At 44.6% G+C, this 16,534-nt stretch overlaps 1 protein-coding gene across 2 annotated transcripts; it reads left to right on the forward strand.

Moving 5' to 3' along the window:
* Window positions 1-1,541: 1,541 nt before the first annotated feature.
* Window positions 1,542-8,311, forward strand: LOC149318436 (nucleoplasmin-3-like). Of its 2 annotated transcripts, none has more exons than XM_089509729.1 (6): window positions 1,542-1,708; window positions 4,042-4,127; window positions 5,069-5,188; window positions 5,710-5,803; window positions 6,539-6,701; window positions 7,305-8,311. In XM_089509729.1, the coding sequence occupies exons 1-5, from the start codon at window positions 1,633-1,635 to the stop codon at window positions 6,658-6,660; spliced, it is 498 nt and encodes a 165-aa protein (XP_089365855.1). In that variant the 5' UTR covers window positions 1,542-1,632; the 3' UTR covers window positions 6,661-6,701; window positions 7,305-8,311. The 2 variants fall into 2 exon arrangements, with proteins under 2 accessions (XP_089365855.1, XP_089365854.1); XM_089509728.1 differs by having other exon boundaries at window positions 6,539-6,667.
* The last annotated feature ends 8,223 nt before the right edge of the window (window positions 8,312-16,534 follow it).

Consider the following 16,534-nt stretch of genomic DNA (forward strand, 5'->3'; position numbering starts at 1 on the left):
CTTTTAGCCTAAGAAAACACAGGTCCCTCCAGAGGACCTAGAGATTTCTAGAGAAAACACATTACTCAAAGCTGCAAAAGTCAAAGCTGCAAACATGGAGGGGTGACTGTATTATAACTGTTAGCTTTATGTGTTCTCTTTTTAATTGTTTGTATTTCAATATGTACCCTGCCTTGAGCCTAGAGGAGAGACAGGAAAGATATATAAAAGATATTTATGATAAACCTTTATTGTTGTTGTTGTTATATCATCTTGAAAAGGGAGGGTGCCCATTCTGCTCCAGCAATTGCATGTTAAATCTGCATGCTAATATTGGACCTCCTCCTGGACAGAAGGCTGGAATGGAGGACATGACCAAAGAAAAGCTAAAATACTGATATAAATATAAATTCATGGTTCTAAGTCCCACTCAGAATGGAGGATGTTGTGGAATTCCTCCTGGAGAGGAGGCTGAAATGGAGGACAAGGTCCTGGAAAGGGAGGCTTCTGGCTCTGTAGCTGTGGAGGGAGGACCATCTCATCCCAGTAAAAGAACTGCTCCTGTGAGGCTGGAGGGAGGTAAGTGTCCATGTTGTTAGTTTTTTGTGGGTTTTTCAGGCTATGTGGCTATGTTCTAGAAGAGTTTATTCCTGATATTTTGCTACCATCTGTGGCTGGCATCTTCAGGGAATGCATGGCCACAAAGCCCGAAAAACCCACAAAAAATCTATGGATGCTGGCCACGAAAGCCTTGGACTTCACATTGTCCCTGTTGGCTTTTTTGCAAAGAGAGCTCTTGATTGTCTTGCTTGAACGCCTTCAATTTAAACAAAAATCCACCAGTGATCCCTTTATTGGCCAATGGAGATGCACAATACACTTGTTGCAAGCTTGGGAGGCTCCATGGGCTTCTTCATCAGGCAAGATGTTACAAACCAAACAGGAGGGAAAAACCATTGGAGATATTAGTCAGGTGCCTAGATGTTGTTCCTGTCCTTAGCAAAGATGGTATACTCTCGGGAGGATATCTTTTGCAGGCAGGCTCCTCCTCCTCCTCCTCCTGGCCATCTGGAAATAGGGAGGTTTGCAGAGTCCAGGAAATCAAGCTCTTGCAATCCATGTGTCTCCCTCCCAGTGAGGTCCCAGGCCTCTGAGCAAGGGATTCCTCAAGAAGTCTCCAGGTTGTGGCCTCCTTTGGGTGCTCTAGGGGCAAAACATGCGAATTCACAATGATTTTTCCCTTTCAGTATCTGGAAGAGCAGGAGGGCCCCCCTTCCCTCCAGGCTGGGCTTCCTGGGGAGTGGCTCCCTTCCCGACTTCTCCTGGGGGCTTGTTTTTTCTTGGCAGGGTTTCTTCAGAAGGGGTTTGCCATGGCCATCTTCCTCTCTGAGGCTGAGAGAGTGTGACTTTGCCCAAGGCCACTCAGGGGCTGACTCCACGTGGCTGCCAGCCCTTTTCTAGCCCTCCCAGGAGCAGCCCCCTTCCTGGGCTCTTCCCCGGCGGAGGGCCGGGCTCTGCTCCTGCTCCTCCTCCTCCTCCTCCCTCTTAACCCGGCCCAGCTCTTTGGGGCGGTCGGTCGGTCGGGACCCAGGGTTTAAGGGCCTGGCCCTGGCTGCCTCCTCCTCCTCGTGGTCCTTTCGGCTCAGGCCAGGCATGGCCGCTTTCCTGGAGCTGGAGAGCCTGGTCGGGGGAGAGAAGCCCTCCAGCTGCAGCAGCCTCTTCGCCTTCGGTAGGGGCCAGGAGAGGGGGGGGTCAGGGGTCCTCCATTCCCGGGACAGGTCCTCCAGCCCAGGACCCTCCCAAGAGCCTTCTTCTGCCCAGGGGAATCCCCCTCCGCATGCCTTGCTCTTCTGGATGGTGGGAGTGCTTGGGGTTTTTCTTGGGTCGAAGCCTCCTCTCCAGGAGGAAGCGGGGTGCCTGGGTCCGGGGGGCGCCAGGAAAGAGAGGGCCTCCTCCTCCTCCTCCGCCTTCTGCCCGGGGCCCCTCTCTCCTTGGAGCCCGGCTCCTGCTTTGACTTTGCTCTCAGCCTTGGCGCCTTTCTTTGGCCAAGTCCTAAGAAGCGGGGATTGAGCCTTGGGGGCTTTGGGCTTCTCTCTGGCCGTGCCCTGAGCCTGACCAAGAGCAGGCGTGTTTGGGAGCTTGCCCTGGGCCCCCTCCTCCCTTTGGGGGCCTGGTCCTTTGGCCCCTGGGAAGAAGGGCGGCAGGAGGAAGGAGGAGGGAGCAGGGGCACGTGGCTCCTCTTGGGGCCCTTTCCAGGTGGCAGAGCTTCTTCAGGAGGCTCCCCTTCCCTGCAGGAGTCAGACAGGAACGCCTAAACCTGGCCCTGGAAACAAGACTAGTCCTCAGGCTCCCTCCTTCCCTTTGGAGCCCCTCGTTGTTGCTCTGGGCCTCCTTCCCTTTCCAACTTCATGGCAGCCCTAAGGCCAAGACGGGGTTTTCTTGGCAAGTTTCTTCAAAAGTGGGGGGGGGGGGGGGTTCCCATGGCCTTCCCTGAGGCTGAGAGAGTGGCACTACTTGGCCAAGGGCGCCCAGCTCCAAAACACCCTGCAGAGACCATCCAGTTGGAGAGCACTTGAACTGGCCTGGCTCAATGCTTTGTGGGACACTTGGCCTCCGCTTTCACAACTCTGCAATAAACTACAATTCCCAGGATTCCCTGGCACTGAGCCTTGAATTGCCCTGGCGCAATGGTAGGGAATTCTGGGAACTGTGGCTTTGTGAGAGGCTTAGCCTTCTCTGGCACTGAGCCAGGGCAGTATAAAGCAGTCTCAAACTGGATTATTTTTGCAGTGGGGTTTTTGTGACTGAGCCGAGATTCAAACTCACTGACTCTCACAGTGGAGCAAAAGGAGGACTCTAGTTCATTGCTGGTGCCCCCCATTAACCTCCTCCCAAGAGGCCACATGTTAAAAATAATTATATTCCAAAAAGCAAATCTCAATGTTGGCATTTTGTCAAAGGGATGCCATAGAATATAATGGGACATGAACATCCACAGGGATGGGATCCAGGAACCAAATCCCAGCGGATACCAAGGGCCCACTGTATACCCCTACGTTACAATGTCATACAACCTAAATGTATTTACATGCACAGAGTTTCGTGTGTTTAAAGTAAAATTTAGAAAGATGTGATGTTTTTAATGAAAATTTAAAAAGAATTTTAAAAATTGAATAGAAAAGAAAACCTAGGGCCTCTCCTTTCTCCTCCTGCTGAGCCTCTTCCCCACTCCCACCATCTCTTCAGCATTTTAAAGGAATGCAGACAACGAACCCCACAGCCCATTCCTGCCAAAAGGTGTCACGTGGGGTGATCTGCCTCCTAGTAATGTCCTGATCTAGTTTCTCCTTTTTAAACTGGTTTCAGAATACGCTGCAGAAATAATCCAGTTTGAGACCACTTGAACTGCCCTGGGTCAGTGCTAGAGAATTCTGGGAACTGTAGTTTTGTGAGACATTTAGCCTTCTCTGTTAGACAGCTCTGGTGCCACAATAAATTACAGTTATCAGGATTCCCTAGCACTGAGCCAGGGCACTTAAAGCTGTCTCAAACTGGATTATTTCTGCAGTGTGTTTTGGACCTCCTGATTGGTTTCTGCCTGAGCTTTTGTAGGATTCAACCCGCTTCTTCAGATGTATGCATTCTGAGCAAATTTTACTTCACCAAATAATTAATCACTTTGATTTTTTTTAATGATTTCTACATTTTAATAGAATGCTAATAGTAGCCAAAGCTTGGAAGCAGTTACTTTTCTGTACAGCAACAACTAAGATTACACCAGCTGTGCTGACTGGGAGGTGTAGCCCAAAAGAATCATTTTTCTTGTCTGCTGGTGCTCACTGGATTTTTGAAGAGTTCATTTGCTTCTCTGAAGATCTTGCAAAGTGGGACCATGCTGAGATGGAACACACACAACTGCTCCTGTGGTAGTGAGGATTGTCTCTAATAGTGTCAATGAAGGGAGGGGAATGGTTTCTCACAAAGGTGCTACAGTTTTGCTTTTACACTTTGCTTATCAGTTTCAATGTATGCTTGGTTTTTGTTTTGTTTGTTTACCCTTAGGATGTGAGTTGAACAGCACTGCCCGTTCCTTCACTTTTCAAGTGAGTGAAGAAGATGACTCTGACCATTTCCTAATTCTGAGTACGGTAAGAGAGGTCCTGACCTGATATGGGGATAACAGCACATAACACAGCCTTGTTGTAACACCTCATCCTGCTAGCCATGAGCAGCTAAAATGTCTGGTGGAGAAGAAATGGATAGTCTCAGCTGTCTTAACAGCCAGTCTTGTTTTGGTGGTAGCCACAGAGGAGGGAGAGACAGTGTGCTTACAAACTGTGTCCTCTATATTTGAAGATTGTTTTGTTGATACAACTGTTTTTTCTGGTTTGTTAGCCAAAAGTTTAAGTGCTGGAATACGACTCTGGAGACCAAGGTTCAATTCTCAGCTAGGCCATGAAACCCATTGGTGACCTTGGGCAAGTCACATGCTCTCAGCCTCCGGGGAGGTCAATGGCAAACCTCCTCTGAACAAATCTTGCCAAGAAAACCCCATGATAAACTCCAAGAAACCCCTTTAGGGTTGCTATAAGTTGCAAACAATTGGAAAGTGCACAACATCAGCGAAGGGGGTGTATGATTGCAAATCATAAAGCAAGAATTTGTAGAGTGTAACCTTCAGCAAATACTATGGTTCCCTACCTTTTCTTTTAAATAACTATGACTAACTGGACCCCAATTGTCTACCCTGTGGTCATTGAGTTCTTTTCCAAGGGATAATATCAAGGCAGGAGTTTGCAGTTCCAAAGGTGAAATCCCATAGTTGAGATTTCCCATTGGTATCTGATTGACATTGTAGGAATGGAAAGCTGGGCTAGAGAGGTCTTTGATCTGATCCAGTGTTAAATGAACATACAGCATCCTCTCTTCACAATCCCGAAATATGTTCCATAGCATTCCCCAACCATCTGAAGGATATTTTGAGTGAGGGAGCTTGCTAGGAAACACCTTTTCCACTCTTTTAGCCATTCCATTGACTGGAAACCTCAATAGGGTCCCACCCTAAGCCTTTTTAACTCCTATTTTTAAGGTTTGCCTGTCAGCAAATGCCAAGGATGAATGCAACATTGTGGAGCTTGTTGGGCACGACTATCAGAACAAGGAGATTGCTGTACCAGTGGCCAACCTGAAGTGGTCATGCCAGCCCATGGTAAAATTATCTGCTTGGATTGGGGACTTGGGTGACTACAAGGTGTTGATCTAATTAGTAGTTCAGAAAGGGTAAAAATCATTGGCTTGGGCTTGTAGGCCTAAGAGTTCCTTCTGATGCACACAGTTTTGTAATACTTGCAGCAGGATTTTGTACAGATTTTCTGAAGTCCTAAGGATTTTCCTCTTCCATGTGTCCCAGTCAGGAAGTCTTTGGTAATGCATGCCAGTAGATTCAGTTCAGCCTTGAGCTGACTTTAATCCATTCAGATTGGTAGGTTTGATGCAATATTTATTCTGCAGTAAGTCTAGTTGTGGTTGTACTGATCTGGACTGAAAGACATTCAACAAAATTAAGAGTCAGGTCTGTTTCCTTGTTTAGTTGTGTTGATAGAATAAAAGCGAACCAAATGTCAGGACAGGTTCATGACAATCTGCAAAGAAAACCAAGAGTCCTGATTATTTAAATGGCATAGACAGTTGATTCTTCATGATGTGTGCCCTGACTTTTTTCCTCTGCAGGTGGCTTTGCAGAACTTTGAGCTCCAGCCCCCAGTGACATTCCGGCTGCGCTCAGGATCAGGGCCTGTTCACCTTTCAGGACGTCATCAAATCTGTAAGAACGTATGAGTCTGGATAGCTCTTGAGGGCATGGAGAGGCTTGCACTAAATATTAAGGGATGGGAAGAAGTATATAGGAGCAGTGTCCTTTTAGATATGGAATATAAGGGATTTATCCATATAACCTTTGGTATCTAATCTTTGATCTTCATATTTATGCTTTCTTCATGGTTTATATATAGCAGGAATGGGTAGCTGTCAGGGGTTAGGTGGCTGCATTGCCACCACCCATTAGACCTTGGAAGGCTGTGCTCCCCCTGCTAAATAAATAAAATGCTTTGCACATAAATATCATTGGACACTTTTTAGAGGGCAAAGACAGCATTTTGACCACATTTCCTCATCCCCTAGCAGTTATTAAAGACCTCCCCAGGCCATAAAACAGTGCAGGGAAGCAAAAAGTAGCAAAATTGCTCCACTGGGGTCATTTGGGAAAATTTGACTTTCTTTTTAACCCTGGGGTTTCCTGGAGCCCACATGCAGCCTACAGGCTGCAATTTGCCTGTCCTGCTATATAGTTTGGTCAGATGCTATATTGCAAGAGCACCTGTATTGCAGGTGCAGATGTGTGAAGAAGAGGCAGTCTGTAGAGACCTGTTGTCTACAGTAAGGGAGGAGGGCTGGGGAAATCAGTTCACTCAGAAATGTTTTGGTAAAGGTGGGTACTCTACCATTTGCTAGCAAGAGGAGGGGCCGGAAACATAAATAAACGGGCTTGGTTGTTTCTCAGTTCACAGAAAGGATCTCTCAGAATTCAGCGAGGAGGAAGAAATTAGCGAAGAAGATGAATCTATTGAAGAGGAGGAAGAATTCTCCCCTTTGAAGCCAGCCAAGAAGCAGCGGACGTCTTAGTTTGGAGGTACATGGTGGTGGAGAGGATCTCAAAGCCTAAGGTGCAAAAGAATATACCCACCATAAGTAGAAAGCTTATGGGTTTCTAAAAATAGTCTTCCCTACAGCTTTAATGGGCATATTTTCATAGTTGTTATCATAGTAGTGTCACTGAACGTTCCAAATATGAAAATATCCTTTTCAAATAAACTGGCAGGACAGGAAGGCAGAGTTGGATAGGTTGAGAATCATACAACAATGCTTGATGTTGCTGGACTGCAGTAATCAGCATCCCTAAGCTGCATAACTGGCAGAATCTGGCAGATTCTGCCATGTGTTTTGTTGTTGTATTAATTTGGTGAATGTAGTGCATAAATGTTTGTATGTTTTAATTGGGAGTGATGGGAGTTAAAGTGTTCTACTGTTAGTTTAAAGAGAAGATAACTGCCTGGATGAAGAATGCACAGGTGTGTGGGAGAATTGTCGGTGGGGGGGAGTAGAGGCAAAAGTGAAATTGTGAATGGTGGTTGACAGTTAAGGCTGGGTATAGAGATGTTTTAATTTGTAAATGTTCAAAAAAGGAAACACTTGCCACCAACAACAATCTTTGTTTTCAAGCTCTATGTTGGAGACTTCTCAATTTTACTCTTTATTTTTCCTACCAGGTGCTGCAAATTTTATCCTTCTTGAAACAAAGTTTTGCTGCTCTTCAGCTGAATTTCTTGAAATATTTGCGTGTGCATGTTTGGATTTGTTGTTGTTGTTTGTTTGTTTTTTGCCTCTAACTTATGCTGGTGGTTTTGTGAGGAAGGCTGCACTTTGTGGAATCGCCAGAGAGATGTGCTCAGTTCAAGAACATACAGTCCGTCCTCGCCTTACACGGGGGATCCATTCCGGATCCCTCCGCGTAAGGCGAATTCCGCCTATGCTCGAGCCCCATTGGAAACAATGGAGCTCGTGCGCGGCAGGGCGGGCGGGCGCGGGGCGCAACGGGCACGCACGCCCATTCAATTGAATGGGACGTGCCGCCCCTTCCGTCCTGCGCACGCCCCGCGGCTTGAGCGCCTATGCTCAAGGCCGCGTATGGCGCGGGCGCTCTGTACTTCCCTTCCCTTCTGGGAAAATTCATCTTCGCTGTGCCTATTAGTTTTTTTCTAGGCTATATGGAAGGGTGACAAACATAAACCGACTACTGCTGTTTATGTCTGCTAGGTTTTCTCCAGGAATTAAATATCAGTTTTCTTTATGCATTTTATATCCCTCTCTTTTTGGAAGGACACGTTTTTTTCAGAAATGGATAGCACCCTGTGTCCATTTCTTAGAACATATGTCTCTGGAGTTAGTCTTATGCATCAGTTTGACTATACAAGATAGGGTTTTTTCCCCCCTAATCACTTCAGAATACTGGAGGATTTACTATACACACACATGCGTGCACACACACACACACATACTTTTTTATTGTGTTACCCTGCATAATAAGGATGTTTAAAAATGAATGTCTAAAAAGCATCCTGAAAGTGTGTGTAACTTCAGGCTGTGCCAATGAGAGAATGAAAATGACTTGAGTCATTATTAAGATTTGCTTTTTCCACTTGAGTCCCATTCTTTCATCGAAACATTCTGTGTGCAAACCTGTCATTGACTAGAAATGTCTGTGTTTCATTTCTGATTGTAACCTTAGTTGTTTTATATACTTTTAAAAAGATAACTTTTGGAATAAATCTATTTGTACTATTTGGGCTGCTTGAGTTGCTGTTTGTTCAATAGACTCGTTATTTTTTGTTGCATAGTTCGATAGACTGAGCCACATAGTAAAATAATAATACATTTTAATGAATGATTTTAAGCAGGTTAGTTGTGCATACAGTTATATTCCAGATTTTACACAAGATCCCCAGCTTTTATCAGCTTGAGAGAGTTCAGACCAATTGGTTAAAGCAGTTACACTCAACAAGGAGGTGAGCTCCAGTGAGGAATAAAGGAAACTACCATTTAATCTTAGATGACAAGATCCTGAAATTTGGTGGCAAATATGTGCGTTTGTCAACATTTACATCTACATTCACCCCCACCCACCCCCCAATGGTGATTCTTAATTTGTTACAGCTTTGTGCCTTCAAGTCATTTCTGACGTATGGCAACCCTAAGGTGAACCTATTCATGGGGTTTTATTCATGGCAGGTTTCTTCAGAAGGGGTTTGAAGTAAGAAGCCTAAATACTCTGAAGTCACCAGGTTCCATCGGATCTTGGAAGCTAAACAGAATGAGGCCTGGTTAGTACTTGAAATGGCAGACCATTAAAGAATACCAGGTCTTGCAGGCTAAATTTCAGAGACATCAGTGGTCAACCATCTTAGTATTGTTTGCCTAAGAAAACCCTATGAGGTTGCCATACGCACACATATAAAAGCAGTTGTACCCTCCAGAAGTTATATCTTGGCTTTCTTTCTTCAGGAATGAAAACAAGGAAGACAAACTAATCCCTTTTAAATTCTCTGTCCATACCAGTTAGTTGCTGAGTAGGAAAGCATTACCTGCCGCCAGATGGACAACAAGGAAAGATCAAGGATTGTCTTCCTTAGAGAACTCCATTGTCTAGGAACATGCATCCTTGTGCTCTCCAAATATGCCTTTGATGGTGGTGGGACTGAGGGAAGGATCTCCCTTCCAGATCTTGAAAGTTGTGTAGGATTGCAACATGCCCATGATCCCTCACCATTTTTGGGAGTTACATTCCAATATCTGAAACTCCGTAATTGCACAGCCTTGCTATATTCCCATGTCCTTCCCCTTCATAACAGTCATGGCATCACATATTCTCCAATGTGCACTTTTCCCTTCATAGAAAGGACTTCTTGCTATATGGGCTGAAAGAGACCTCTCTTAAATATGACTTCACTCCATTGTTTGTGTCAAAGTTCTATTTCTGGGAATGGCAGAAGTGTCTAGTTTCTGAAGTAATGGGAAGTCTTCCACATGCTCCAAAGGAGTGCAGTAAAGTCCAGAGAATGCTGTAAAGAGAGAGTGAGAGAGATCTTTTTTCCAATCTCAAATTGGTTATACTTGCAGAGCCTTTATGAAAAATCAAATTCCCAGTGATACCACATGATGGCAGTCTTGGCAATATGATGACTGCCCCCAAAAAGCCCTCCTTTCAGCAGCTTGGTTGGAGGAATATTGTTTCACACCTTTGCTGAGAATCTTGATGTGATCTTCTATGATGTTATGTATGTCAGAAAAACACATTCTGCAATTCTGTTGGGGGCATAATAACAATAGCACAATACTGCTGCAGTAGTAAGATCAGCAGGAATTGCCATGGATGAATCCGGGAGAAATCGCTTGCTGTTCCAAATTCTTCATTGCATTGCCATTAAAGGAGGTCTGGCAAGTGCTACTGCTAAATGCTTTCAAGAAAGCAGCATGGATCTGAACCTTTGTTCTCCTTTTATTGCCTGCCTTCCCAGCACATTTGATATCTTTTAAAGCTGCTTCTCCTTCCAGTGTCTCCACCCTGAAGTGTCATTTAGGAAAATCCTGCTGTGCTGGATGGATAGGACTTTAGGGCATATCTTATATCAGTGGAAGTCCTACATTAAAGCTAGGGAATGGCCTTACAAAGTTGAGACCCAAAGGGGCATCCGCATCTATATCCTCTTCAATGAGTATCATGTTCCCAGCATTTTAAGAGACACTCAGTGATAATATTGTACACTAAACAATACTGTAACGCCTCCATGTCCTGTTTTGAGTGGTGATCTGCTCAGCAGGGAAGTGTATTGCCTCCATCCGCATAAGTAGTGAATGGTTTAGTGAGCATCCATCTAGAGTGGCAGGAACTTCGGCTGCTTCTCAATTCCTTCTTCTATAATTATTTTCTTTGATATCCCAGCTATTCTCATCTACTCCCCCTATCCTGCTACATAAGCTCCTCTCTCCTTCACCTGCCTGGAAATGCTGCACTGTAGGCCAGGAGTGGTCAGCTATAGCCTGTGGGCTTACATAAGGATCTGCCATTTTGATCAGAAGTGTCATGAAGGCGCACAACAACAGCCCTGATCTTAGAACTCACATCTTAACAACATGAATGTGAAGGGAAGGAAATGCCAGATGCCACACATACTTTGTTCCTATGGATGTAAGAGGGAAATACAGCACCTGGGAAGCTTTTTGAAAATGAGGGAATGGATGCCTTCTGTTCATGGGACCATAGGTAAATCTTTATGTAACCTCTGTAAGAGAGATAGTTGCCTTCCATTTAAAAAACACACCAAATTAATAGAAATCACAGGAAAAACAAACAGCATGACAAAGACTTTTTTGTTTTCATTCTAAATGCCTGCAAGAATAAGTACAATCTTAGTACTGTAGACAACAGAGCCAGTGCAATATAGTGGTTTGAGTGCCAGACTAGGAATCGGAGTCCAGCATTCAAACCTCTATTCAGCCATGGAAACCCATTGAGTGGCCTTGAGCAAGACTCACTCTCTCAGTCTTAGAGGAAGGCAACCCGCCTCTGAACAAATCTTGCAAAAAACCCAAAAACTATTATAGGTTCATACTGAACCAGTGTATGGTGGTGTAAGCACTGGACTATGACTCTGGAGACGTGAGTTCAAATTCCTGCTTAGCCATGGAAATCCATTGAGTGGCCTTGGGCAAATCACACAGCCTCAGAGGAAGGCAAAGGCAAACCCCTAGAACAAATCTTGAAGGGAAACCCTGTGATAAGTTCACCTTAGAGTCTCCATAACTTGGAAACTACTTGAAAGCATAAAAGGTTCATTTTAGGGTGACCGTAACAACTTGATACAACTTGAAAGCACACTACAATAGCTAGCACCTGAATGCCAACAGCATGAGACAACAACAAAATGTCTGTTGAGACTTCCACAGCTGGGCTAATACCATCAAGAAGGCCCTGCTATATCTAGTAGCTCTGTAGAACATAATATACAGAAAAACAACAGGAGCACATAGTTGAACTCATCAAATCTGTAATAATGAGGTATTGCAGTAACATCCCCCTAGCCCTGAACAGATACATTATATATTTCAACAACAGGAAGCCTTTGTGTGTATGTTTTTAGGGTCACCTTGTTACAGACAGAGCTTTCCTTGGTACTCTCCTAAAGATTCAAGAACTGAGAATATTGCCTCAAGCTTTCTGATGAAATAATCAAGTTCCCATTCAATACTTGCTTTTTGGGGGAAATTCTGTGTTCTTGGTTTGACCAATTAACCTTCCTTTTTGAGCTTATGGAAAGCAAGGGATACAGTTCCAAGCCTTGTTGATTTTTTGCTTGTGTATATTATTTCCATAGATTGGGAACTGTGGACATGAAAAGTAAATACAGTGGACCCTGGTTATATGCTGGGGTTTGGTTCCAAGATCCCCCATGTATAACAAAATCCGTGGATGTTCAAGTCCCATTAAATATAATGACATAGCAAAATGGTGTCCCTTATAAAAAAATGGAAAATCAAGGTTTGATATTTGAAATTTATAATTTTTTTTGAACATTTTCAAACCGTGGATGCTTGAATCCATGTATAAAAAACAGGAAAAAAATAGAGTGCTTTTAAAATAGTAAGCTTCTCTTCCCGCAGCCCCCTCCCCCCCCAATCAGTCTTATATTCAAGCTCTTTCCTGACTGGAATACACTGTAGGACTATTTGTCTTGTATCTGGAAACTGCTCAGAACAAAGAATGAAAGTATCTAAATTTTTATGTAGGGAGTCAGTGAAGTGGGCTCCAGTGCCTTAGGACTACTACTTGTGGTTTTTTGTGTGTGTCAGTGTTCTTTCCAAGCATCTATTTTAACTCTAGCTGTTTTCAGTATATTTGGAATAGGGCAGGTAATATTTAACCTCTGTAGATTAAAGCATCCATGTTGAGATTGTCATCAGAGTGGGTGAGAGAGATCGGCACATATAGAGCGTGTCTAAGGGGGAAGAATAGGATTAGAGGGTCAGGCCAGGGCACTGTGTTCTCCTCTGGAAATGATGTTATCAAAACGGATTCAAATACCTTGTGCAAGCAAACAGGATTGTCTCAGGAGAGAAGAGCTTGCTGTCAGAGGTTTCCTTTGGTAAGCCTTTCCATGACAAGGGGCTGTTCATTTGTTTTTCCCAGTCAGAGAGGGAAAAGGTAGTGGTGTGTGTATGTGTTCCTTTTACGAAAGATTTAGAAAAACAAAAGGGGAACCAAAGTACATTTTTCATGAGTCAATGCCGCTAGGCTGCAGAGTGTGTCCTGTATAAATGCTGTGGCACAAAAAAGGAATACAATCCTAGGATGGGCTAGCAGGTTCGGGGAAGAGGTTTGTAACCTATCTTTGGAGAGCTGCTGCCAGGGCTTCTAGTGCCACCAATCATTTTTTTAAAAGGATGTTGACAACTTTGTAAGGATAGATAGTACCACAGTTCAAATAGGATGTTGACAGGCTAGAGCATACCCAAAGGAGGGCCACCAAAATGGTGAAGGGCCTGGAAACCATGCTATATGAGGAAAGACTTGGGGAGTTGGGTATGTTTAGCCTGGAAAAGAGACAGTTAAGAGGTGATATGATAGCCCTGTTTAAGTATTTGAAGGGGTGTCACATTGAAAATGGAGTGAGCTTGTTTTCTGCTGCTCCAGAGACTAGAACACAGAACAATGGATGCAAGCTACAGGAAAAGAGATTCCAGCTCAACATTAGGAGGCACTTCCTGACAGTAAGAGCTATTTGACAGTGGAACACACTCCCTCGGAGTGTGGTGGAATCTCCTTCCTTGGAGGTCTTTAAGCAGAGGCGGGATCTTTTGGGGATGCTTTGATTGTGAGTTCCTGCATGACAAGGGGATTGGATTGGATGGCCCTTGTGGTCTCTTCCAACTCTATGGCCTGATACAGACAGCCAAAATAAAGCTGCTTCGAGTCACTTTGGAGGTATGGTGTTTCAATGATACATGCGTCCTAAGAGTCCAGAAGCTGCACCAAAACCATGATCCAGTCCTAAGGACTGGAGTGCAGCTTTGGTGCAACTTCCAGACTCTTAGGACGCATGCATCATTGAAACACCATACCTCCAAAGTGACCCGAAGCAGCTTTATTTTGGCCTGTCTGTATAGGGCCTATGATTCTATGATTTCCTTGATTTTGGAATCACCAATTCATGGAGTCTCCATGATTCATCTTCAGTTTATAAGTCCCCATCCAGCCCATTACAGTATCCAGGTACTAGTCCAGTGCCTACACAACTCCAGCTGACTGATAATAATAAGTAGAGCTGAGTGTCATCCACATATTGATGAAACCCAGTCCCCAAACTCCTAATGACTTCATCCAATGGCTTCATATAGATATTGAACAGCATGTGGGATAGGATGGAACCCTATGCCTCCCTCTGTTTGAGGGTAAAGTGGTATAGACTACGCAACCCATCCTGGACCCCTTAATTAGTCTGCTACTTCTGTAGTGGAGTCTGCAATGACTGCCAACCCAGTCAGCTTCTGTACATGAATGGGGGTTGGGACAAGTAATCTACCTGCCTCAGGCAGTGCAGTGTCTTGGCCCATCTTTGCAGCCTCTCCTATCACTGGCATCACTAGGGAGATGCAGGGTGTGTGGACCGCACCAGGTGACAACCTAAGGGGGCTGACCCTAATGCTCCCCAAACATCTGTCTTTTGGTAGAAACAGGCTGTGGTATCTGCCTGTGTCCCTTTAAAATGTTGAAAAGATGGTATGAGCTCAATGGGAGGAAAAAGGAGAAGCTTCAGATTTCCTTAAAATTTATTTTTTCTAAAAAAAGATTTAAAATGTAATTTGTTTAAATTTTTCTTTAACAACATTGCATTTTACCAAATTTTCACAACCACTATGTTTCATTTAGGTACATGAAAAGGTATAATTTTAGTTTTGCTAGTTGTTCATGTTACAGCTATTACCATTACAGTCAGTTGTATACGGAAATTACGATTTATGAGTTAACATTAGTACAAACAACATTCCTAAGGATTCTGTATGGGATGGGAGGAGGTCCATGGGGGAGTGTAACACCATGAGTTACCACACCCTTCAGAGGGTCTGGCAATAGTCGATTTATATCTGAGGCAAGGAAGGCACTTAGGATGCAAACGGGGCCTGGTCAATGGAAACAACAATGTTAGCATTCATAGCACAGGCACATCTCTCTCCCAAACACCCATCCAGCCACCCATCTCTGCCCCAGCTCAATCTCCACAGAGAGAACCCTTATTAATGCAGCATATTAGAGACAACAGTGCCTTTGCCACAGCTGGGTGACTCCAGCTTGCCCCAGGCAAGACTGTGGGACCCAATTAATGTTCCTTCTCTCCCAGGCTCAGAGTCCTCCTTCACCCAGCCTTACAGGGCAGGTTCCGTGGGAATGACTTTGTTGTTTATACCCCACAGCACAAACCTGGCCTAGGGGCAGACGCAGCAGCCATCCATGGGAGCAGCCCTTGCTTACAGCTCTTTGATTATCAGGAGAAGAACATAAGAGCCATGATTTCCAACAAAGGCCTCATCGACCACCTGAAATGGCTCCACTGCTTTGGTTTCTCTCACCACACTCAAGGCCAGTAATAAGGGCCCTACCGCAACATGAACCAGTATCATTAATCGGGGGTGGGATGCTGCAGCACTAGGCAAGACCATTTGCTGTGGTAGATTGCTTCCCATGTGACTTTTTCCTATTTGCATTCCCAAAACAAAGGCAGAGCAGCACTCAGAAAATGAGTGCAGGCACACACTCCTATCTGGTGGAGGGAGCTGCTTTTTTAAAAAAAATGACAACTGTTTGAAAACTCCCCCCTCTAGTATATCTGCTGGCCATGTTGGCTGAAGATTTAGGAAATTAAGCTCCCCCCCCCCCACCAAAAAAAAGTATTCACCTGATGAAAGCCTTGCATGGAGAAAAGTTCTTGGAGCATCTTTGCTACTTATTCTTCACTTTTTCAGAAGGAGGAATGCCTTGTGCTTTCAGGTCAGTTGCAACAGACTTCATGCATATATGCAATGTGCAGCATTGTAGTTCTACACAGAGGCAGCTCCCTGAGGTAACATGCCCACATTGGAGAAGGAGGACAGTGGCTGTCCTGATATGTTTGGCGACCCTGTGGATGAGGCATCTCCAAGACTCCCTATTCTCCATTATTCTTCTAAGTTCTTGCAGATTCATACCCATGACTTCCTTGAGTCCATCCATCTAGCATGTGGTCGTCCTCTCTTTCTACTTCCCTCCACCTTTCCTAAAATTATTATCATTTCTAATGAGTCATGCCTTCTCATGATGTGGCCAAAGTACGACAGCCTCAGTTTAGTTATCTTTGCCTCCAGGGAATTTCAGGCTTGATCTGTTCTAGGACCCGTTTATTTATTCTTTTAGCTGTTCATGATATCTTCAGCACTCTTCTCCAGCACCACATCTCAAATAAATTTATTCTCTTTTTGTCCATTTTTTAAAAACTGTCCAGCTCTCATATCCATACATGGTAATGGGGAATACAATTGTAATACTGTTTCCAAATTTGGGGGCAGGGGCAAATATACAGGCAAGGAAGCTCTCAGTAGACCTCTCCTCCTCTGTGCAGCCACCACTGCTGCCCATTCACTTGCCTATTCTTTGTAGGCCTAACCTGTCACAGCAAGCAGAAGACACTGCTGCTCCTACTCCCCACTCTGGTCTGTACCTGCATGTTTGGAAGAAGAAAAATGAACAGGCAGTGTCAGTGAGGAGCTGAAGCAGCAGCAGGGCTAGGAGAATCCAGGGATTTGTCTGTGAAGCATTCCTGTAGCTTGCATCCATTCTTCCAGGTCCTGTTCTCTAGAGCAGCAGAAAACAAGTTTGCTCCCAGTCCCTCCTCAATATGACATCCCTTCAAAT

The sequence above is a fragment of the Sceloporus occidentalis genome, unplaced genomic scaffold (assembly GCF_023333645.1).
Source record: "Sceloporus occidentalis isolate IW3139 unplaced genomic scaffold, rSceOcc1.0.p SCAF_2, whole genome shotgun sequence".
NCBI lineage: Eukaryota > Metazoa > Chordata > Lepidosauria > Squamata > Phrynosomatidae > Sceloporus > Sceloporus occidentalis.

Coding starts and splice junctions, on each gene's coding strand:
- LOC149318436 (XM_089509729.1), top strand. CDS start 1,633: ATGGCCGCTTTCCTGGAGCTGGAGAGCCTGGTCGGGGGAGAGAAGCCC. Junction 1,709..4,041: donor CAGCAGCCTCTTCGCCTTCG/GTAGGGGCCAGG, acceptor GTTTACCCTTAG/GATGTGAGTTGAACAGCACT. Junction 5,804..6,538: donor TTCAGGACGTCATCAAATCT/GTAAGAACGTAT, acceptor GTTGTTTCTCAG/TTCACAGAAAGGATCTCTCA.